The 24,023-nt window shown below is 35.8% G+C and overlaps 1 protein-coding gene across 4 annotated transcripts in view; it reads left to right on the top strand.

Annotated features, from left to right (window-relative positions):
- The window catches only part of LOC150106609 (membrane-associated guanylate kinase, WW and PDZ domain-containing protein 1-like), a 494,883-nt gene that overhangs the window by 389,816 nt on the left and 81,044 nt on the right, over positions 1-24,023 (top strand). For all 4 annotated transcript variants that reach the window (XM_090393225.1, XM_090393223.1, XM_090393226.1 and 1 more), the window contains 3 exons: positions 5,521-5,614; positions 5,838-7,066; positions 21,398-21,590. In XM_090393225.1, coding sequence (XP_090249351.1) covers positions 5,521-5,614; positions 5,838-7,066; positions 21,398-21,590 — 1,516 coding nt within the window. The remainder of the gene's footprint in view (positions 1-5,520; positions 5,615-5,837; positions 7,067-21,397; positions 21,591-24,023) is intronic.

The raw sequence follows: 24,023 nt of genomic DNA, 5'->3' as shown, positions 1-24,023 counted from the left end.
CTCCCAAGATTCTCTTCCAAACAGCTACTGGAGATAGTTGATTATACCAATGCATGATCCACACCATCTTCTGTAATGATAACATATACTTTCAGGAGTCATTGATGGTTTAGGAACATCTGCCAATGCCAATTTGACATGTCTTTCTTGTTGTTTTCTTCTCTTTCTTGATGTGTTTTAAAGTACTGAGATTCTGTAAATACTGTCTTTCTCTTTTGACATCTAAAGTAAATACTGTCTTTCTCTTTTGACATGTAAATACTGTCTTTCTCTTTTGACACCAGAACTTTATGTTGGTATAATTTTTAAAATGCTTCTTTAGCATTCTTTTTATTGAGACATCATTATTTTGAAGTAACTGGTAATTAATTTACGGAATTAACAACGCATATAAAGTAAATTAATTAAAGATAACTTTAATGAATCACTTCTATATTTCGACAATGTCACATTGTCATCTTCAGGAACATAAAGATATGGTATGTGCACTACAGGAACTAACAAAGCAAATGAGGCAGAAATTAAGACACTAATTTTGTTCCTAAAGTCCTAATGGTGCCCTCTTGCGGGCTAATTTGGTAGTCTTGGCCGTTGGGCTGAAGTTCTCATAATGAAAGTCTCCCAAATTTGGGGCAGTTTCATGCACCCAAATTTGTTGAGGTTAGGAACGTTTTTTAGAGCTGCTGAAGATTCTTTAAATAATCTTTCGTATTTAAACTTGCTGCGATGGATTATTTTTGTCTTCTTCCAACGAATTTTATGGTGGGTATCTAAGGCATGGTCTGCCAGCCCAGAGTGGCTGTACTGGTGAAACCGGATGTAGTCTTGGTGTTCTGAAATCCTGATATTTGTTGTTCTGCCTGTTTGGCCAAAGTAGGACAATTTGCAGCTGCAAGGGACCTGGTATACACCAGGTAGGTCTAGGGGAAGTGGTTGGTCTTTGGTAGAGCGGATAAGGGATGCCAACTTTTTATATGGTCTGTAACAGGAAGTAAGGTCATATTTCTTGAGGATATTAGTTATTTTTTCAGAGGTGCCCTGGATGTAGGGGATAGTGATAGACTTGGTGTAGTCTTTATTGTTGAGGGGGGGAGGGGGGTTGTGGTTTTCAGGTTTTAGTATTTTTTGGATTTTGATAGAAAACCTCACACTCCAACACACTGACATAATGGTCAGTTTTGACGTCTCCTCCCTATTCACTAATGTCCCACTCAAAGAAACCCTTGAGCTCATCCAAGCCAAGTTTCCTCCCGATATCTCACCCCTATTTCAGTTCACAATGAACTCAGGCTATTTCGTTTGGCAAGGAAAGTTCTACAAACAGATAGAGGGGACAGCCATGGGTTCACCACTTTCCCCACCCTTGGCCAATTTCTTTATGGAGACATTTGAAGAAAAAGCCTTAAACTCCGCCCCACAAAAACCCACTATTTGGCTTCGTTATGTGGATGATGTGTTTGCTATTTGGCCACATGGCTCAGACTCACTCCACTCCTTCCTAACACACTTAAACAACCAACATCCCAGAGTCCAGTTCACCTTAGAAAAAGAGGAAAACAACACCCTACCCTTCCTAGACACTTTAATCACCCGCCAGCTTGATGGATCTTTGGTTTTCTCTGTTTACAGAAAACCCACCCACACTGGCAGATACATTCACCAGCAATCCCACCACCCCCCCTCACAACAATATGGGGTGATAAAAACACTATATAACAGGGCAAAATTAATCTGCTCAGATGACAAGGCCCTGACTATAGAACTAAACCACATCCTCAACACTTTCTTAGCCAATGGCTATAACCCCAAAAAAATCCAAAAAATACTAAAACCTGAAAACCACAACCCCCCTCCCCCCCTCAACAATAAAGACTACACCAAGTCTATCACTATCCCCTACATCCAGGGCACCTCTGAAAAAATAACTAATATCCTCAAGAAATATGACCTTACTTCCTGTTACAGACCATATAAAAAGTTGGCATCCCTTATCCGCTCTACCAAAGACCAACCACTTCCCCTAGACCTACCTGGTGTATACCAGGTCCCTTGCAGCTGCAAATTGTCCTACTTTGGCCAAACAGGCAGAACAACAAATATCAGGATTTCAGAACACCAAGACTACATCCGGTTTCACCAGTACAGCCGCTCTGGGCTGGCAGACCATGCCTTAGATACCCACCATAAAATTCGTTGGAAGAAGACAAAAATAATCCATCGCAGCAAGTTTAAATACGAAAGATTATTCAAAGAATCTTCAGCAGCTCTAAAAAACGTTCCTAACCTCAACAAATTTGGGTGCATGAAACTGCCCCAAATTTGGGAGACTTTCATTATGAGAACTTCAGCCCAACGGCCAAGACTACCAAATTAGCCCGCAAGAGGGCACCATTAGGACTTTAGGAACAAAATTAGTGTCTTAATTTCTGCCTCATTTGCTTTGTTAGTTCCTGTAGTGCACATACCATATCTTTATGTTCCTGAAGATGACAATGTGACATTGTCGAAATATAGAAGTGATTCATTAAAGTTATCTTTAATTAATTTACTTTATATGCGTTGTTAATTCCGTAAATTAATTACCAGTTATGTCTAACCAACGTATAAGTCTTACCACTAGAATTATTTTGAAGTGTTTCTTTTTTGCATGCTTTGTATTGAGGCAATATTATCTACCACAAATGTTGGTGGTGAATAATCATTGCCTTTATGTTTGCAGTTGACTTCACTCAAAATACCCATCTGTCTTTCCACTGCATTTTGAGGATTCTTAAAAAACAGTGTTGTCATATTTTATGAAGTTTTTCAGGTTCCTGTACTATGTAGTTCAAGGTGCGCAATCATACAGCAAAGATAGGATTACAACATCATTATAAACCAAGAGGTTGGTCGTATTGTTGATGCTCTAGTCATCAAAGACTTGTTTTTCTCAAATATCTGAAAGCTACACTAGCACATATCCAGCAACACTGAATATCCTCATCAATATCAGTATTTACCTAGAAATAACTACCAGGTTATGGGATAATGTTGAGGTTTTCTGAAGTTTCTCTTATATTATACTACTGCTCTTCTATTTGTACACTGTCACTCTCCAGTGTTATATATACTCTTACTCTCTTCTGCTGCTATTAATATTACATGAAAGAATTCTTTCTTCTGGAACTGAACCCTCTTCTTATGATCTGAAAAAAAAAATGTCTCATCTATAAGGACTTTTTCTGTAGGGGAGTTTTTTTAATATCACTCCACCCCCCCCCCCCACACACACATAAGAGGTTGAAAAACCTATATGTTTAATGCCATGTGTAGGATTGATCAAGAAGAAAGAAGGAATCTTTTGGTATGTTTTATGTACAAGATTGTAAACCTCCAGTTGGAAAAACCAAATGTGAAAAACTGTGATATGTGTATATGTAGCTTGGGATATGTGGTACTCTGCAAGGTTCCAACGAAAAGGACAAATGGATAGTGGGGGGGGGGGGGGGTCCTTTAATCAGGAAAGCTGTGGATGAGATTTTAGGTTACTGATAGTAGATTATTTATGAATAGGAGAAAGAGTTGGTGAAATGGAGCACTAGGTTACTCCTACTTCAGCATTGACTGGAGTAGGAGTAACCTAAGAAAGCCATCGTCTGTGACATGCAGTGAATGACCAGAGAGGAAATTGGCAATGCAGAGGGTGGGTGGTAGGCCATACATTGGTAATTTGGTGAGCTAGACTTTTGTGCTAGACCTGATCATAATCCTTAGAAATATTTTCATTAATTGTGACCATAGATGAATGACAATGGCAAGGAGATCTTCTGTGGGATGAGAGCAGAAGAATCCATACCAGTTGATATTGATTAAATGGTGGGCCTCTAGTTAATGAAGAAGTTGATTTTCAATTACTTTCTCTATTTACGATAGAGCTGAGGCGATTGCAGTGGAGACAGTTTGGTGGCTCAATTTTATCTCTTTTCTTTGGGATTGGAATGCTGAAGGGTAGATTCTCAATGAATATGAAAGATTGTAAAGATGTTATAGCATGCATGTTAATTCAGAAGCACAACTGGAGGATACTGTGAGAATTAAAAGACTTGTTGGTGTACAATCTGGTAAGGATTTTTCTGATGAAAGATAGGAGCATGCAGTAAGCACTTCATGGTAATATGGGAGGTACTTTCCCGTCTTACATCCCTCTATTCTGACTCATGCACTGGTCATCAGTGCAAGAGTTGGAATAGAAGAATACTGCCAGGAGGTCTGCCTTGTCTTTGGATAATGTTACAGTGCTACCATCTGGATGTAAGAGAGGTGGAAACATGGATCAGCAGAGGATGCATAAAATTGGAGGGATCAGAAGGTCTAACTACCATTTAAGTAGGAGGTAAATGTTTTTTGCAGTTGGTCTCTTAAAGTTAAGATTTGGGTTGGTTAGTTGATGGTTTTTTTTTTTTTTTTGCACTTAAATGTTGCTTTTGTAGGCTGAGTGGGATGCTGGAGTTTTGTCTCCAGCTATTTGCAGTCTACCAAATTCTGTTATTTTCTTGATATGCTTTTTCATGCTTGTTGGAAACCTAGTGTTTGGATAGTGGTCTAGGTTTTGGGATAGATTGGGGGATGAAGGTTTCATCCCACTAAGAATTATTTCAGTTATTAATAACAGTAGTCATCCTGAGGAAAGAAAGAGTGTGTCATGTGGGTAATCTCATTTAGTGCTATTGTAATGGTAAAGGACTCAAGGCTGAGATTGGCTGTGTGAACTGTTTCATTGCAGTAAATACAAGAGAATGACTTCTTTTTTTCTTCTTCTTTTTTGTTTTTATCAGTGGAAGCATTTTGAATCAGCAACTGGTTTCAATAATTAACTGAACCTCAATAAATTATGGTTGTGTGAAAATTATTAAAAATATGGGAAATAAAATTCCTCAACCTTCTGCTCAAGCCAAGGCTGCTTACCAGTACCAACAGAGCCCCCCCCCCCTTGATTTTAAGCTTCCACTCTAATCTCTTATTCTTTGTAGTTTGCATGCATTGCACTTCCTATATTGTATCCCCCCAACAATGTATCTGTGACAGAGATGAAATTTTTGAATCATTAAACTTTAATTTGAGCTTCAGTCAGCATTTAAGCTTTGTATTGTATATGGTAAGTCATAACAATCCCTATTTTCATACAATCTCAAAAAAAAAAAAAAAAAAAAGATGATTTTAATCAAGGTGATACACACTCCTCTGTGCAACTAGAACACAAATAATAGATGGTTTTAAATAATATATGGATATTATAATGTTGTCAGAAATTGCAGCTGTGAAGAGAACAAGTGATATCCTTCCATACAAATCATAATTGTAGTCTGATTTGTAGTGTAAATTTGTATCTTTATTACTTTTCATAAATTGATCATATTCTCAAGTAAATATATAAAGGTTATTATCTTAGTCCTCCTATAAAAGAAATGGTGAAAATACAAAACTCCTTTAGAAGTAATGAATGATCACCACAGAAATTTGACATAATATATCTTTTATTAGATGAAGTCATCAGATGATGTACTGTCAGTACGAAGAAGTGGTAGCAATAATTCTTCTCATTCTTTCATCATTCCTCCAAATTCTAGAGGTACAGGTAGGTATTCTTATTGATTTTTGTCAAATACAGTATTGTGTAGATTTAATGATTGTTTTATAATTTGGTATCATGTGTGAGAGGGAGAGAGACTAGACAAGTGGAAGTATGATTGAATTTTTTTTGGGGGGGGGGGAGATCAATCCTAGTGCAGATAGTATAATATTTTGAAAGAGTAATTTTATCATAGTAAACAATTATTAAACCTGTTTTGTTCTTGCAGCTAATTATTTCCCATTAACAACTGGTGCATATAGAAGTAAAACACCTACTGCGGATCTGTATAGCTCCAGAGACAAGGAGGCTATTCCAGCTAACAGGCCAAAGACTCCTCTTGTAGATACACGCAACTGGGTGCAGTCTCCGATCTCAGATTATTTTCCTTCGCCATCTGATCCCTCCAGGAACTCCAGTTCAGGTGCAGTGTTACGGCAGAGTGATAGTGTACATTTAAATAGATCTAGTGAAATGCCAAGCAAGGAACAAATCATTGGACGACAACCTCATCCTTCTGGGAGTGGCGGAAGCAGCAGGTCTACTGAGCATCCAGTGTATAGTCGTTCAGTTAGTTTAACAGAGTCTTGGAGACCAGAGGAAGAAGATGGTTCACCTATTCCATCATATTTTGGTACATCTGAAAAAGTGAATTCTTCTTGGTATGCCACTCTTGGAAGGCTGAGAGATACTTATTGGGCTGACCAAACTACTAGAGATAGAGGTGGTGATAGACATACTGAAGAAAACAAAAGTAAGCCACTTTGCTCTCAAGAGGAACTTCAGTCTAAAAATCAATACAGTGATGATGTGTCTAGATCATCTGTAGTTCGACCTGTAACTACTAATACCTATGATGATAACAATTCATCTCTTGGTCAAAATATTCAAGGATGGACATCAAGAAGTAATCTTAGTTGTGGCAGTTCATATTCTCCTAGCACATATGGGGAATGGAAAACAGATGGTTATCAGCAATCTTCAAGTGTTAACTCAGCAACTTTTAAACAAAAACCACCAGTAAAAAGCAGTCCTTTTAACCAATTAAATCTTTCTACAACATATGGACAGTATCATCCATGTAATGGACCTCTTCATGATACACCTGGCTCTTCTCCTGGGCATCAGGAATCCAGTTATTCACCACAGTTAGGTACTTCCTCATATTTTCAACCATCAGCACACTCTCCTGGAAGTTCACAGTATGATAGTTTATCAAGGAGGAAACATACCACTTCATTTGAACATGAAAATCCTCATTCTATGGGAGGAATGGGTGCTAAAGGAGATACTAGACCTCCCAATAATGGTTTAAATTGTAGTCAGTATGGAGCAGGTGGACTAAGGCCACCTTTATTAGGAAGAGTACCAGAATATGTAGAGTTGACTATAACCCTTGTTCGGCAAGAGAGTGGTTTTGGATTTAGAATTGTTGGTGGAACAGAAGAAGGTTCACAGGTCAGTTATTTATATTAAAGCTATTAGCAATTTGCTTATTTTTAGTTCTGATTTATTTTATATATATATATATATATATCATCATCATTGTCAATCAACTGCTGAAGACCTTTCCAAGATTACTCCAAAACTGTCTGTCCATGGCTCTCCTTTCCCATGTCACTCCTGCAAATCTAATGATATCATCTCACCATGATTTAGGTCGACGCCACGGTAATATTTCCTCTCGTAGAATCCAATCCAGTACTTCTTTTGTCCATCATTGATCTTGTCTTTGAGCAGTATGCCCAGCCCACAGAGACTTTGATTTGGTTTCTTATTCACATATTCCTTTTGTGATCATGTCTTGTGATAATACCAAGCATACTTACTTCTTTCTATGCTATGTGTTGTTCTTAATTTTTGAATTTCCTTTGCATTTAGTGTCCATGTTTCACAGCCATATGTCAGTATAGGAAGAATACATTGGTTAAAAACTTTTCTCTTCAGACACAATGGTAGTTGTATTTGAGAACATAATTTTCCAAGTGCTTTTCTTTTAGTGTTACACGGTGATCAGCATTCATTTTAGAAATTATGGACTTTACAACCGTGTTATAAATATTTAATATTAAGGTCATCATCTGCAGTATATACAAATATGCAAGGACAAGCTGAGTTACATTTCACACAGCATGCTAAAGAAACAATGATTTGATCAACAGTTATTCTACTGGCATGACCTCTAGTGAAAATATAAAAAAAAAAAAATACAGATAAAATAAAAAATTAATTAATTATTTAGAAACTACATCAAAGCTAAATTCTATTTCAGATAACATAAGAGAAACATTCTTTCATATAGATAGTTTTCTTACAGTAACAATGATGTTCTATTTTTAACATGACAATTGTTAAATAAAATTTAAGATTCTGGATTATCTACAGTCCTGTTTATAGTTAATTCATATTTTGTTTAGCACATATTCTGTGGGTAGAATATGTGCCTTCCATATGCTTGGGATTTTTAGACCATCATTATCGTTCAGATTGAGGTGGTTGACAAGAATCTCACAGGCTTCCTTAAATTTACGTTCACACCATGTTTTGGTGTGATGTAAACAATTAGTGATTTTCCAGTCAATTCTATGTAAAGTGTTCAGGGCATGATCGGAAAGGCCAGCTTCACCATAGTTATTATATTTAATGTGTCGTTTATGTTCTTTTTGTCTGATAGGAATTGTGCGTCCTGTTTCCCCTATATATGGTAGATTACAGGTACAATAAATATGGTATACTCCAGGGTGGGCCAACAGAGGGAGTGGGTCTTTGGATGAGTTGAGTAAGCTTTTTAATTTTGCAGGAGGTTTAAAGGTGGCTTTGAGGTTGCATTATTGTAGTATTCTGTTTATTTTATCTGATGTCCCTTAAATGTAAGGAATGGTTATAGTTTTATTGTAGTCTGGTTTATCTTTGTCTTTTATTGAGGTCTTGTAGAGAATTTTGTTAATAGTGTTTGGCTGTAACCATTTTTTAGAAAAGTATTGCTGATAACTTAAATTCGGCTTTCAGCGCTTGTTCAATGGAGCGAATCTTCAAAGCCTGTGTTTTATGTTTTAGAGCATTGATGACACCTAATTTTTGTGTTTAGTGGTGGTGGTAGTAGTAGTAGTTCGTGTATATTTTGGCCAGCATGTGTCGGTTTCCGGTAAACAGTGAGGGAAAGACTTCCAGAAGGAAGACATCTGACAAGTGTATCTAGAAACGGAAGTGTGTTCTGTTTTTCAATCTCAATTGTGATCTGTATGCGTTTGTGTTGTTTGTTTAGGTGGCTAAGAAAACTGTCTAGTGGCAATGGGGCCAGATCGCAAAAACATCGTCACCGTATCTAAGCCAGACTTTGGGTTTTGAAGGAGAGGAATCTAGAGCATGTTGCTCAAAATGTTCCATATAAAAGTTGCGGGGGGGGGGGGAATAATGGCGAGCCTATGGCTGTGCCTTCTTGTTTGTAGTTAGAATGCATTTTGCCATACAAAATAACCAGAATGTAATACATGCACAGAGCACCATGATATCTGGAGGGAATTTGTTCTGTAAAAGAAGGATTGTGTCATTGATTGGGACATTCGTAAAGAGGGCAGAGACATCAAAACTGACTAATAAATCATCTTTTCTAATGTAATGTCTGATTATGTTTATGAAGTGTTGTGGGTTTCTGATATAGGAGGGGGGGGGGGGGGGAGAATGACCTACCAACTCCTTGAGTGCTGATGCTAATATCTTGGCTAGGTGATAATTTGGGCTCTCTATACCTTCGACTATCGACTGGAGTGGTGTGTTTTGTTTGTGTATCTTTGGTAGACCGTCAATTCTCGGGGAACGAGTGTAGTGCGGAAGTAATTTTTTGATTGTATTTTCAAAATACAAAATTTTCATTTTGTATTTGATAAAATTAAGAATTAATTAATTTTATCTGTATTTTTTTATTTTTTTTTTTTATAATTTCACTAGAGGTCATGCCAGTAGAATAACCGTTGATCAAATCATTGTTTCTTTAGCATACTGTGTGAAATGTAACTCAGCTTGTCCTTGTATATTTGTATATACTCCAGATGATGACCTAAATATGAAGGTCGAAATGTCGGGAAATAGTTATTTATAACATGGTTGTAAAGTCCATAATTTCTAAAATGAATTTTCCAAGTGCTTTCCATCCAAGCATCGCATCGTGTGTCGTGTCTTTTAGTTTCATCCATGATATTTTGTTCCATTGATATCTGTTGTCTTAAGTATATGTAGTGATCTACTTTTTTAATTTCCTCATTATTGATTTTTATTATTTCTGATTGGATATAGCTACTGAACATAACTTGGGTCTACTTTAGGTTTATCTTTAGGCCTGCTGTTTTTCTAGCAATTTGGAGTATGTGTTTTTACACAAGTTTTTACTGAATCAAAGGCTTTCTCATAATCAGTAAAACCAAGACAAATTGGTAACTGATATTCATTATGCCGATATTCATAATCTGCTGTACAACTTGAATATGGTCCACTTCAAAAGCCTGCCTATTCTTTTGGTTGTGCCAGGTCTAGAGTTGTACAAAACTTATGAGCTAAGACTTTTGTAAACGACTGATAGTAGATTGATGCGGTAGTTCGTCAAGTCTTCTACCTCACCTTTTTTTTTATGTATCAAAATTAGAGTAGCCTTCTTCCATGTTCTTGGTACATCATTTTTCTTCAGGCATAATGTAAATAGTTTTGCTAAGAGTTTGTAGATCATTTCTCAACTTTCGTTTAGAAGTTCAGCTATAACTCCATCCTCATCTGCAGCCTTTTCATTTTGCAAGCTTTGGATGCTCCACATAACTTCTTTTGGTAGAATCTGTGGTACTTCAGCTATTTTGTAGTTGTCTTCTTCTTCTTCTTCATTTAATTCATCATCCTGATATAATACTGAGTAAAATTCTTCAATTCTTTTTGCTATAGCATATCTGTCTCTGGTTATTATCCCATCTTGTAGTTTAACTGCAATCATCTGTTATTGCTGCTCATCAATTGTTGTTTGGTTTTTTTGAGTCTATGGCTGTTTTCAATTGTTTGTTGTATGAATTTACGATTGGATTTTCTTATTTCTTCTGTGATAAGTTTTCTGTTTGTTTTGCACAATTCAGTGTATTCGATTGTTTCATTTCCCTTTCGTTTCTTCAGAAATTTTGTCTTATTTCTGTTCTGTGGTACCAGCTATTTCAAGTGAGCATTGTAAAAGGTTTTGGGTAATAATGTCACTACTTTCTCATGGATTGGCATTGGCTTCTATATTTAAATTGGCATCTATGTTTAAATCTATTGTTTAGGTCATGTTGGACTATATCTTTTTTAATGTTGAGTTTGTGTACATCTATGTTTTGCTTTGATCTTCGAGACATTTCTTCTTTCTTTTTTGGCAGTTTATCTGGATTTTACTGCATACCATATGATAGTCACTCCCAATGTTGAAGGTGTTTATAACAGAGCAATCTTGAAAGTTGTTTTTCTTATTGCTGGGGATAAAGTTCATATTTTGTCAACATCATACAACTCAAGTTATGGTGAACTATCTGAGAGTACAGAGGCAGTGCTTACCTTGTGTTTCATACGATCACTTGGGTGGCAACTACCCCAAAGCCAAAGGTTTCAACTGTATGGAGATTGGACATATCATTAATCAGTATCTCAAACCCTTTCAGAACTTGCGCTGAAAGAGTGGGAGCACCAGTAAAGCCAATTAGAACAGTGTGTGTGTGTGTGTGTGTGTGTGTGTGTGTGTGTGTGTGTGTGTGTGTGTGTGTGTGTGTGTGTGTGTGTGTGTGTGTGTGTGTGTGTGTGTGTGTGTGTGTGTGTGTGTTGGAGAGGCATAAAGAAGAAGAGTTCCCAAATCTTCCAATTCAGTCTAGCAAAGACGGCACTTTCAAATAAACTATACTTGGTAAAAATCAGAAAAAGTGTGCAACCAAATCAGCCAGAAATTAGCCCCAAAATTCCAGAACTGCAGGAGCCACTTTCCCAGTCAAATATGGATGGTACAACATTAGTTGAAATTACCTAGTATAACAACTGAATAGATACAAGATGAAATGCAAACAAATAAAACTGTTTTACAAGGTAAAACTGGAGAAGAAACAGAAAAGCAAGTAAGGCATCCAAACGAACTTAATATGCAGACAAGACCATCAAAATGAAATGATGAGTTAATTACAAAAAACAATTGAGAATAAACAAAAATATTAAAAGATGTATTTAAAAAAGGAATTACATCTAAAAGGAAAAAGAAGTAATAAAAAATGTAAAGATGAAGAAGGTTGTGGATCATCAAATGAAGACTCCTTGGGCTCAGATAAGTTTATGGACTATGAGGAACCATCTCATGCTAATAAAGAGAAAGCAAAAGATACAATTAAATATAAAATAATAGCGTTTACTGATTCAAAGTTTTCTCAGTATGATTATCATCTACATGAAAAGTAAAGCTTCTAAATCAAGAATGATAGGCATGAAATTGAAATAATGGAAAGCAACTGTAAAAAACTGGAAAAGTCAAGAAGGAGGCTATACAAATTGAAGACCTCATCAGGTTCGTTCGAAATCTAGAAATTTTACCACTGACACTTCATTAATCATATCTCCTTTCTGCATTGCCTCATTAAATGTACAAGGATTCCACAGGCAAGTTAAAAAGAATCTATATGGAAACTTATGCCATGCTATAATATCATATTTTTGTTTCTTCAAGAAACACACTTCTGGAGAAAATATATAAACACTTTAACAGATAGATATCCACTTCTTTCTTATTGGAGCTTACGGAAGATTTAACAGGGCTAGAGTAGGAGTTCTTATTCTTGCCCCTCCCCCCCCTCCTTGGGTCATTCTGTAATATCCAAAGGGATGCAGAGGGGAGAATCTTGACAATAGACTAGAAACACTGTAGATGTAATAAGGTTTATAAATGTTATGCTCCATCCAATGGAACAGTTAGACGAAATTTCTTCCAGCAATTGCAGCCATATTTATATGGTGCCCACTACATCATAGCAGCTAGAGACCGGAATTGTATTGAAAATCTCACATTAGATAGAATAGGAGGACACCCCCACCACCAGGAGTAGAGAAGTGCGGTATGCACAGTTAAAAATATGTCTTGACAATGCTCAACTAGTAGACGTATAGAGGATTTGCAATCTTAATGTATAATCCTCCAGGTTTACATATTCATGAATCAAGGTATTGGTACCCATCTTGACTGAATTTATATCTGTTCTTCCCTTATAAATAGGATAATTCAGATAAAACATCTTGACCTCAACATGTCAAGATGTTTTATCTTGATATTCCGTTACATGGAACAAGTAGAGATCAGTTCTGGACCATGAACACACTTCCACCAAATTTTCCATTGATCTTTTCAACCAAATTCCAGACCCTCTCTTAGCAAATCATCGCAATGGTATAGAATGTAGCAACATCATTAGAAATATTAACATAGAGAATAGAAGTGGAAAGCCAAAAACAAGTAGAAAGAATACGCATTTTGCAGATAGTCCTTCAGCTGCATTCTTCAATAGACAATTCACTAAATTCCACGAAGTAAGGTCTATCACTCAAATCTGCATTGTTGATGAAGACATGTCCACCACTCAAGACATCCTTGGCTCCTTTCAAAAACACTATAAAAGTGTTCGAAGACAATAGCACTGTCAGAAATTATAACTCTTGGAACATTAATAGCTTTCCTGTTCATATCTGATATGGGCTTGACAGACCCATTACAGCATTTGATAGAATTTTATCATGAGGCCTGGGATTTTATTCTTTCCATTCTAGTTATATTGTTTAATTTTTTTCTCTCATCAGGACACATACCAAGTGAATTTGTAGAGTTAGTTTGTAAATTATATAGCAGAAATGGTGTGCAGGTTATAGATGTGTGGAGTAGATTCAGTGGACAAAAAGACTTAGCTAAGGCTAGTAATTGCACTTGAATGAATTTGAAGTTACCTATCTGGAAAAAGTGCTGCTGGTGTAAAATCGGGGAAACAAAATCTTTTGTGGGTGGAGGATGTAGGAGAATGCATGTATATGCATTATTGAATGCAGCGAGCATCAGAATAATCGCAAAATGCTTAGTATAGTTTATCATGTAATGAATCTGAATGGGATGTTCCATACAAAGTGTAAGGGTAGGTGTGAAATGAAAGGACTACTTCATTTTACGCAGTGGTTAAATTCTAAACGAATAAGTTCCGGGGCCCTATACAAAATAACCAATTGTATTTACCTTTGGATGCTATCTGGGGAAGCTCCAAACCTCTCCGTCCCTTTCATCACTGTTCGTAATCAGACGACTGTTGATATTGACTTTATATACACATTCAAAACTGTAAACAATTGTTTAATAATAGCATAATTACCCTAAAGGGAGAAATGTCACAAAACAGAAAAATGTTCCTACAAAATAACCAATCGTATTTACCTTTGAATGCAATCCACTAGTTAAGTGTCCAGAAAGTCAGCAAATCTTTCCTTTCGTTCAGTGTATTAATATTATCGCATTGCAACTGATGGGAATTCTGTGTTTCTGTGGATTCATTACAGACCTCTTTCTCTTCAGAAACTAAACATCGCAAACTGTCATTACAAACTTGTTTCGTATTGTCGCTGTCATCTGAGCTATTTTTCCATTTAAAGAAGGTACCAATGTACTTATCCATAGTTGAAATACCACACTTATGCGAATATAACTTGCCCTCGCATATAGCGTGCACCCCTGATTTTATTTTTCAAAAAAAGAAATTAAAAAGTTTTGTATATACCTCACACATGAAAAAAGCTTAAAAACTTTCACGTCGGGGCAATAGCAACTTGCTCCTGCTGTAAACAACACACCCTCTCCAATAGCCACTATACTGCAGAGACAAGAAAAATAAGTACTTTTATTATGTCAGTGAATAAAGCATGCACTCTGTGTAATATATTTCTCAACAAATAGGCAATTAGAGACAACTGGGATAAAAAACAACACTGATTAATGAATCGCATGTCCCCTCATACAGAACTATGCTGTATAGACTCAAGCAAAACCATATGTTGCACTGGCAAACACAGTATCTAACTAAAAACTATTGTTATTAATTAGATGTGTGTGAGTTCTCTCGGCAGCAATAAAATTCAACCGAATGTGTTAAAATTCGTAAACGTGTTAAAACTAAGAAATACACACACACACATATATATATATATATATAGTGAATGTTGTTATGGCAGTTTCACATATGGAATTCAGTTGAAAGAGAGAGTTAGCATTTCAACTGAATTGTTGGCTATGCTTTTATCTTTTGGTCGCGCGATATTTTGTTAATACCGCACCAGTCATATGCACGTCTTAATAACCTGCCATTGCTGTTTTGTGTTAGGCTTAATTACCATAAAGGGAGAAAAGTCACAGAGCAGAAAAAATGTTCCTGCTCGGTGCATAAAAAAGTTCTGGGGCCGGGCCCTGGAGAGCCCCGGCTGAATCTAATCACTGATTTTACGTATGTTAATTCTAGAAGCATCTGGAACAATGATAAAAGTTTTTTGCATTGTTAATTCTTGTTAGAGCTTACTGGCATAAGTGAAGTTTGACTAACAGACAGTGAATTGTCTTTTAAATTGAAGCCATTTAAATAAAAATCAATACACTGAACTCAAGTTAGAATTTTGATTGCATAAAATTTTGGCCCGAGTACCAAGTGAACTTTCATTATTAAGACTACAATGAGAATGTGTCAGCCACACATGAACAAATTAGAGTAGAACTGTCTAAACTGTTCTGAAGTTCTAACATTTTTATATGTTACAAAATAATAATAACAATAATAGTAACACATGTATATAATAAAATATAAATAAATAAAAATAACAAAAGATGTCCTTATGGAAAGACTTTGGTAAGAACAAATAAACATCAGGAAGGTGGCGAAATATTCTGGAGGCTATTGAAAGCTCAGAAATGGAGAAAAGATTACTGTAAAAAGAATTAGAGATAATAAAAGGGACATGAAAACTGACGATAAAGATATTCTTGTTGTATGGAGTAATTACCTTGCAAGATGCTAAATGAAACGAGCAGTGACAGCATAGTGATAGAAAACACTCAACAGGAATGCAGGAATGCCATTTGGAATAATTATCTGTACTTGAAAGTAAAAAAAAAAAAAAAAACTATCACAAACCTGAAATGTGGAAAAGCAGCTGGAGTAGATGATATTTGACTAGAAAGCTAAAATATGGAGGTATAAAAGTTTTACAGTAGCTACGCTGCATAATTCAGAAGGCCTGGTCATAAGGTCAAATTCCATATGATCGGAGTAGAGCTCTCATAGTACCGATCTATAAAAAAGGAAATAAAACTGAATTTGAGAATTACAGAAATATTTTCCTGCTGAATGTTCCTGGTAAGATTTATGCAAGTATTCTTGAGAAATTGCTAAGAAAAATTGTAGAGTGAAAGCTTGGAGAAGAACAAGCTGGATTCAGGCCAAACAGAGGTTTCAGGATGAGATTTTCACTTTAAGACAAATAGTTGAGAAATCATGAGAATATGACAAGGATCTGTATTTAAGTTTTGTAGATCTGGGAAAAAGGCATAATGTGAAACCCAGCTCCTAGGAGCTGGGTTTCACATTATGGGGAAATATCAAGAATAGTGATCGGAGCTTGCTCCACCCTTACCATGAGTCACCTCAGTGTTGCACTCCCTAAAGGGTCAGTTGTAACACTATCCAGGTATTTGCTTACTTAGTTGCGTTTGCAGGCTGATTGCTTTACTTTTTCAGATTCTATCCTTGGCCTTCAGATTTGTTCTTCTCTTTGCAATCCTGATCTTTATTTATTTTTTACAGTCCAAATTATATGTTGGTCTCAGCTCTTTGCTTTATTCAGCTGATGTTATACTCCTAAATAAATCCAGGACAAGTGTGCCAGTTTCCTTGACCAAATTAAATAACTGCTGTAATAAATTTTGTATGAAAATTAGCATTAAAAAGGCAAAGACAATGAAAATAGGCAGAAATTGAAACATCAACTGGCATCCTGAATGGAGAACCTATAAAACAACTAAAATATTTCAGCTATTTAGGCACAATTTTTAGTGAAGATATCAAATTAAATTTAGAAATAGACAGCAGAATTAGCAAAGCTGGTATGGTATTAAGTCAGCTGAATAAATTTATATGGAATAAGAGAGATATTAGTCAAAACACTAAACTAGCTGTATACAAGACAGTATTCAAACCAATTTTAACTTATGGATCTGAGAGATGGGTTAGAAATAAAACTGTTAATCAATGGTAGTATCATATTAAAAACAAGGTTATTAGGAAAGAACTTGACATTGTTAGCATTCAAGAATATGTTCAGAAATATGTGGCAAAGCCAGTTTCAGGTGGTGTTGCTACTTAAATTGAATGGGAGAGGAAAGATTAGCTAAACAAGTGTTCTTTGTCAGGATGGCAAGAAACAGACCCAGTGGAAGACCAAGATGTAGGTTGATTGATATTATTACATCACACCTCCAGGGAGTCCAAAGACTCATTGAGGGAGGGCATCTACTCCACAACTCTTCGTCTCACTACTCCACCAGCCTTCATCATCTAACACCAACGCCGACTACCACCACTAATACTTTCACAGACAATCACAAACATCCATGCCCATGGTGGGATTCGAACCACAGCCTTTTGGCTGGAGAGCAGATACGCTACCCACTCGGCCAACCAGGCCGGCAATAGTAAAAATATAGTAAAAAATTCCTTGGAAGACCAGAAATATAATATCTAATATTAGAATGTTGACAGATAACAGGCTAATCTGGAGTAAAATTGTTGGAAGTCAGTAGTGATGTAACTTTTCATGTAGTACTATCATAAGATCCTGTACACCCCCTCCCCTCCCCGAGGGTATATGTCAGGAATATAATGATGATGATGATGAGAGATGTCCTTCCTTGTGAAGAACAACACTTCCCATAAAGGGGATAAGCTCATCAGATTTATTCATCTTGAGGCGATGCAGAAATTTCACAGCTTTTATACAGGACTTTATTTTTTTCCGAAGAATCTTATGTTTGGAGGAAATGGCATTTTCAGCAAGTTCAGATTGTTCCAACTCATGGATTCTAATATAGTCTAAATGTTTATCATGACAAACAGCTGCAAATCTTCCCATTTGATCAGAGTATGATAAACAACATGTGATAAGGAATTTGATAAACACCAGGTAGATTAAAAGGAGAAGCCTATCCTTTATAAATTGATTTGACTCTTAGAAAGAAGGATAGTTTATTAATTGGGGGAAAAAAAAAAAAAAAGACATGCTTTAATTTGGAGATTTGTTCAGACACCTCTGATATAGACATTCCATTTGACTAAAAAACGCATAAGCAGATCTAGTAAGGTATGGCACTCATTTTTTTCAATTTGAGAATAAATTGGATATGAGAAAGTTCAGACAGGGATCATGTCAAGGTTCATTTCAGCTTTGCAGTTATTCTCCGAGTTGTATCTACAATCTTTGCCGTATGATCCTTGACCTTCAACTTACTGTCTGCTAAAACTCCAAGATCCCTAGCTTTATCAGTTTCTTCTAGCATAATCTCACCATTATAGACAATGTCACCAATATACGACACTGATATCTAATCACACTAAAGTGTGATGGCCATTTTCACATGTCCACAATTCCAGCCTATTCAAAAAAAATCATTCTGTGAGTACTTCCTATCAGCAGCACTCCTGATTACCCTACCTATCTTCACATCATCAGCATATAGCTGTGTCGCATGTCAAATCCTTCCCAATGTCATTAATGCACAGATTGAATAAAAATTGACCAAGGACTGATCCTTGAGGCACTCCACTAGTTAACTTGAATCTTGCAGATTTACACCTCTATCAGACTTTTTGATATCTGTCAGTCAGCCATCCTCTTATCTATGCTAATAGTTTATAATCCAATCCCATGTTCTCCAATTTATGCAACAGTCTTCCACGGTGTTTACATTCCCCTTTTCTAACTCAGTGGTAACGTTATTATAGAATGTGAGCAAGTTGCTGAAACACGACCTTCCCTTAGTAAACCCATGCTGTTCATAGCAGAGTAGAGATTCTTTGTCAACCCATTTCTGAATGGGAGCCCACCACCACTCCTAAGATACTGATTGGTTGATAGTTGGATTCATTGGTCATTGCACCACCCTTGTACAATGGGATTACCATACATTCTTTCCACTCCTGAGGAATCTTCCCTGTTCTGAGACTCAAATCATATAGTCTAGTTAAAGGAATAGCCAGTTCATCTGAACACTCTTTTAGCACCTCTGCTGATATCTCATCAGCAGTTTGTGCAACAGCTCTAATACCTCCTCTTCATACACCTGAGTTTCTTCATCCAGTGAAGAGGTAGCATTGAACTCAGTGTTGCATACACTAGGTTGATAGCTTTTAGCAAAATGGGCACTCATTAGTTGAACAACCTCTTCTGCATCTGTCACCCTTGCACCACCATCTGCATTCAGTAGAGTTATTCTTTCATATTCATTCTTTCTTTTACTTGCAGCATGTTGATAGAATTCTTTGGGTTTATCTTTAGTTTAGCTTGCAGAGCCAGTTTCTTTTCATACTCAGACTCAGTTTTCCATACAACAGTTGACTTTTCTATCCTGCTGCTTATAATTTTCATAACTGACATCATCTTCATGCATATGGTATTCCTTCCACATAATTATTTTCTTACAGATGTCTTGCTTAATAAGATTACACATATTTATTCTTTGAACTCTCTCAGACGACATTCTGATATTGCATCATTTAAGCATTTTAAATGCTTCCTATGCATTATATTCTCGATATTCTTCCCATCCAGAAACCAATCCCATTGCAGTGAACTCATTATACTTCTCAGGTGGTCATTATTTCCTGCTTTGCAGTTCAGCATATAACCTTTTCTGAATAGAACATTTGTAAACTTAGCCACTTCAGAAGTGAGTACTGTACGATCACTGTCACCAACTGGAGGCAGAATAGTTATGTCTTTAACTTACCCCCCCCCCCCCCGACACTACAATCAAATCTAACACTCTTTGACCTTGAGTTCCTTCTGTCACATGCTGCTTCAAGATGCTTCTTCTCATGAGATTTTATTGCTACCCAACTATGTTCAGATAATTAAAGTCCTCCATTATGATTACTCTTTTCACACCCCATCGTATTTATTTGGTGATGCATTTCTATATCACTAGCAGTTGATACCTTAGGTCTTTAACAACATTCCACCATGTATTTCATCTTGTTAGACTCCACCTCACAACAGGTGGCTTTGAAATTAATTGTCACATGAAAAACTGTTACTAGTATTGCAGTAATAGGTCTAAACTTTAACTGGATTCAAGTCATGTGATGTGATATCATTAACAGCATGTCCCCTCTTCTCCTATCCTCTATTCTTCCTAGAAATACTGTACCCTTTGCATTCAATGCCAGTTAGTATGTCTGATTCTGATACCCAGGTCTCACTAATGTCTACAATATTAGGTCCCAGTATATTAATGAAGGCAACAATTCTCTACTCTTTTGTTTCTGATACTCCTAGCATCCATATACAGACATAATAAGCTATCTGCATGTTCTTTTGTATACTCTTGTCTGTATTCTGTTTGGCACAGTTGGACAACTTGCAAATCACTTTTCTTCTCTAGTGCATTATATATATAGACATTTTTGCACACATTTGATGGTCCAAACCGAATGAACACAAAGTCAAAATCATTCTCTCCTCAAAACCATTATAATACCTATTCCTATCGTTAACACAGTTACATAATATTATTGCTCTAACACACATATTGTCGCAATTCCTTCCATTATGATTTAGTGTCCCTAACTCTGTGTGTTAGTTAGGTCTCATACCAGTTAGTTTTTCAAGACTCCTGATACCAAATGCATTCAAGTGTAGGCCATCTCTCTTATACAAATCCAATCTTCCCTCGCACTCACTCCACACACATCCAGAAACTTACATCAATTCCTTCTACATACACAGCTTATGCATCGAATTGTTTGCCATCATAGCCCTTCTTCTTAATTCATTTTTTATCATATTGAGGTGATATACATACGATTTCCATTTTCTGTGGTAATTTAAAAGGAATTGTTTAACTATAAGATACTGCATACTGGAAAAATTATAAGATAATTTTTGAGTGTTCTGAGGAAATCAAAACAGCAAAATGTAAACAGCATGTAATTTTTTTTTTTCAGCGTAATTGAAATGTTTTCCATTCAACCTTTATGTCAATCATATTTTCAAGATGGCGGCAGCCACTTTGAAAATACGATTCTTCACATTACAACAAAATTGACTTGCAATTAAAAAAAAAAAAAAAACTTAAAGGAAGTAACGCATATTTAACCCCTTAACGTACCAATTAAAAATCAGAAAGCGGTTGATTTTCTGCAAATTTTTTGGGCGAGGGTGATTTGCTGGATCAAATTCATCATTATTTGAAAAATAATGATGAATTTGACAACTTTTCTCAGCATTGGCAACTTTTCTTGGCTGAAAGGAAATAGGCACAAGATTGTCTAGCGTCTATATTCGGTTGTATTTATATGTGAAACCAAAATTCAAAATCAATTTTGGTGCAATAAACAAAAGACGTGTCACAGACGTCTTTGTATGTTAAGGGGTTAATTAACTTTTTTCATTATTCAGAAATTTCACTTCCAGTTACTCATTTACAGTTTTGAGACATTAAACTTGAAAGTTTGTTGTTAGGTCTCTATTGGCCATATTGTTCCTGGTGGAGCAGCTGATCTTGATGGAAGGCTACACTCTGGAGATGAAATAGTATCAGTTGATAGTCAATCAGTATTAAACACATCACATCATCATGTGGTGCAGTTAATGGGTAGTGCTGCCTTAAAAGGAAGAGTGACACTTGGAGTAAGGCGGCGAATGACTTCGCTAGGTGAGAAAAATGTATTTTCATCTTAAAATAACATTAGAAAAGTAGGTAAATGCATGATAATAATTGCCTGGTTGACTGTGAAAATTATATATGTTATCAGTACTTTTAAAATTAATAATAAAATATTTTGTTACATTCCATCGAGCTGTTAGACATAACCTTCATATAGTGCAGAGAAATATATCTCATTGCAGTATTTAAATTTGCAGTGTGGGGGAGTAGGGGAATAATTTTATAAAAAAAGTAAGGAGAGTGATTCAGCATTATTTTAATTAACTCTATAATACTATCTACCAAAATCTATCTTATTCTTCTTTGAGTGCCATTCTATGGGAGGTCAGCGACCACCTTGACAAATTTTGAGCGATCCTCAGCTACTCTAAGCAGTCTCTCAGAGCTCATGCCAGTCCACTGTCTGATGTCTGCCAGCCAAGATTTTCTTCATCTTCCTTGTCCTCTTCTTTCATTTATCTTCCCTTTTATAATCAATTGAAGTAGCTTATATTTTTCATTTCCTTCTTTTTATGGTATCTAAAAGTTCACATGATTTCCCCATTTGTTCCAGTACTTCCTGATTGGACGTTTTTGCTGTCCATGGGATTTTTAACATTCATCTGTATAACCACATCTCCAAGGCTTCAAGTCTTTTTATTGATGTTGTCTTCAAGGTCCAAGTTTCTGTACCATACAGCAGTACAGACCATTCATAGCATTTAACCATGCATACTCTAAGCTCTAAATTTAAACTGCTGTTACGCAGTGTTGATTTCATCAAGAGAAAATATTTCTGTCTTATTACATATCATAAAGACCAAAACAACTAAATTTTGTACAGATTCAAGCTGTCTGCTTATTTAATTTCTTCTTTTGATATTGACATATTGAAAAATAGTTGTATTGATAGGGGTTGTTTAGTTTAATGCAATTGATAACTCTAAGACCTTGCATGGATGCTGTCTTAGAGTAATGTATTCTGTTTAAAGGAACAGTCATATTGAATTCCTTCTTAACATACACCAATGATATATGTACACATTAATCTACCTTTTATATCACCTTCAAAATCTTGATTTTTTTCCAAGTTTTAAGCCTTACTCATCTGGATTTCATCCATTTTTGTTTTTTAGCACTTCCACTTTCACTTCTTTATATTTGTAGAAGTATTATAAACTGGTGTAACATGGAATGAGCAATATAACAGGAAAAAAATCATGACATCGTTGTTGTTGTTTTTTAAGAAAACTATAGCACCTTAAAAATTCTAAATTCTTTACTTTTTCTTTGGAATTATGGAATTATACTTTAATAAGTATAATAACTCCAAAGAAGAAGACATATGGCAGTCAGTTATAAAAGATTTTTGCCTGTTCATTTATGTAAAACTGACACAGATTATGGTATCATGCATGTAATAGTTGTATAACAGTAACTCTCTGTATGCAGTTATGCAATGTTTCTTCATTTTCATTAATGCATTGTTTACATTGCAGGCTCTCTCATTTGTTATTTGTTGGTTATTATGCAATATTGGTTTTATTTTGACTCTAGAGCAGAAGCAAAGATTAGGCATATTTATATTTGTGATCTATTTTTGTCATTTGTGTGCTCTATTAGGTGAAGAAATTTTATAACAAACACTGCTTGCTGCATGCTAAAAATTTGATACTATTTGTTCTTCCTGGCTAAATCTCATAATGCACCATTACATACTGCATATTGCTTTCCTTTCTGTAGTAGTACACAAATGGCAGAAATAATCATTAAGTGATTATTCTGTGTAATTTCTATGAACATATCACATTATTTCTGCTATATAAAAAAAAAAAAAATAAAGTACCAGTCTAATTGGCACAATATCCTAAAAATCACTATTTTGAAAATATCTGTTATAATTGACTCACATGATTATTAGATGCGCACATTTTGAAAATGTTATCCACTCAAAGAAGTAAAAAAAAGACTGCTGTTGAAATAAGCTGTGTAAGCAATTCCACGTTGTCAGTTCCTCTTTTTTTGTATTTCTCTTAAATGTGTTAATACAAAGAATGCTGCTGAAAAACAAACATGTTTCGTGATCATCATAGATTTCATCAGAACTAAACTTCTGCAGCATTTCGGGTCATTTAGTTGGTTACCACTGTTCAGTGTTCACAGTATCTGCACTGTCCTTCTCACTGTGTGTCTTCTTAAATTTTATTTCATGTCTGGTTTTCCATTGTGATGACCAACCATCTGTAGCTTTAAAGCTTACATGGCCGAGCTTTTCTAGTCAACTCTTCTGATTTGGTTTTTAACATTTGACTATTAACAAGCATGCCTCATCCACTTACAACAGAGAACCATTGATTGAGAACCTCCTCAACATCTGGATCCTTGACTTCTTGCTTCCGTTTTTGGGAATTTCCCAGTTGTTCATCGCATGATGCCCATTCT

The sequence above is a fragment of the Typopeltis vanoorti genome, chromosome 5, assembly GCF_054136105.1.
Source record: "Typopeltis vanoorti isolate ZY-2024b chromosome 5, IOZ_Tvanoo_1.0, whole genome shotgun sequence".
NCBI classification, from domain to species: domain Eukaryota; kingdom Metazoa; phylum Arthropoda; class Arachnida; order Uropygi; family Thelyphonidae; genus Typopeltis; species Typopeltis vanoorti.
Note: the sequence above shows the minus strand (reverse complement) of the source record. Positions and strands in the feature narration are given on the sequence as shown.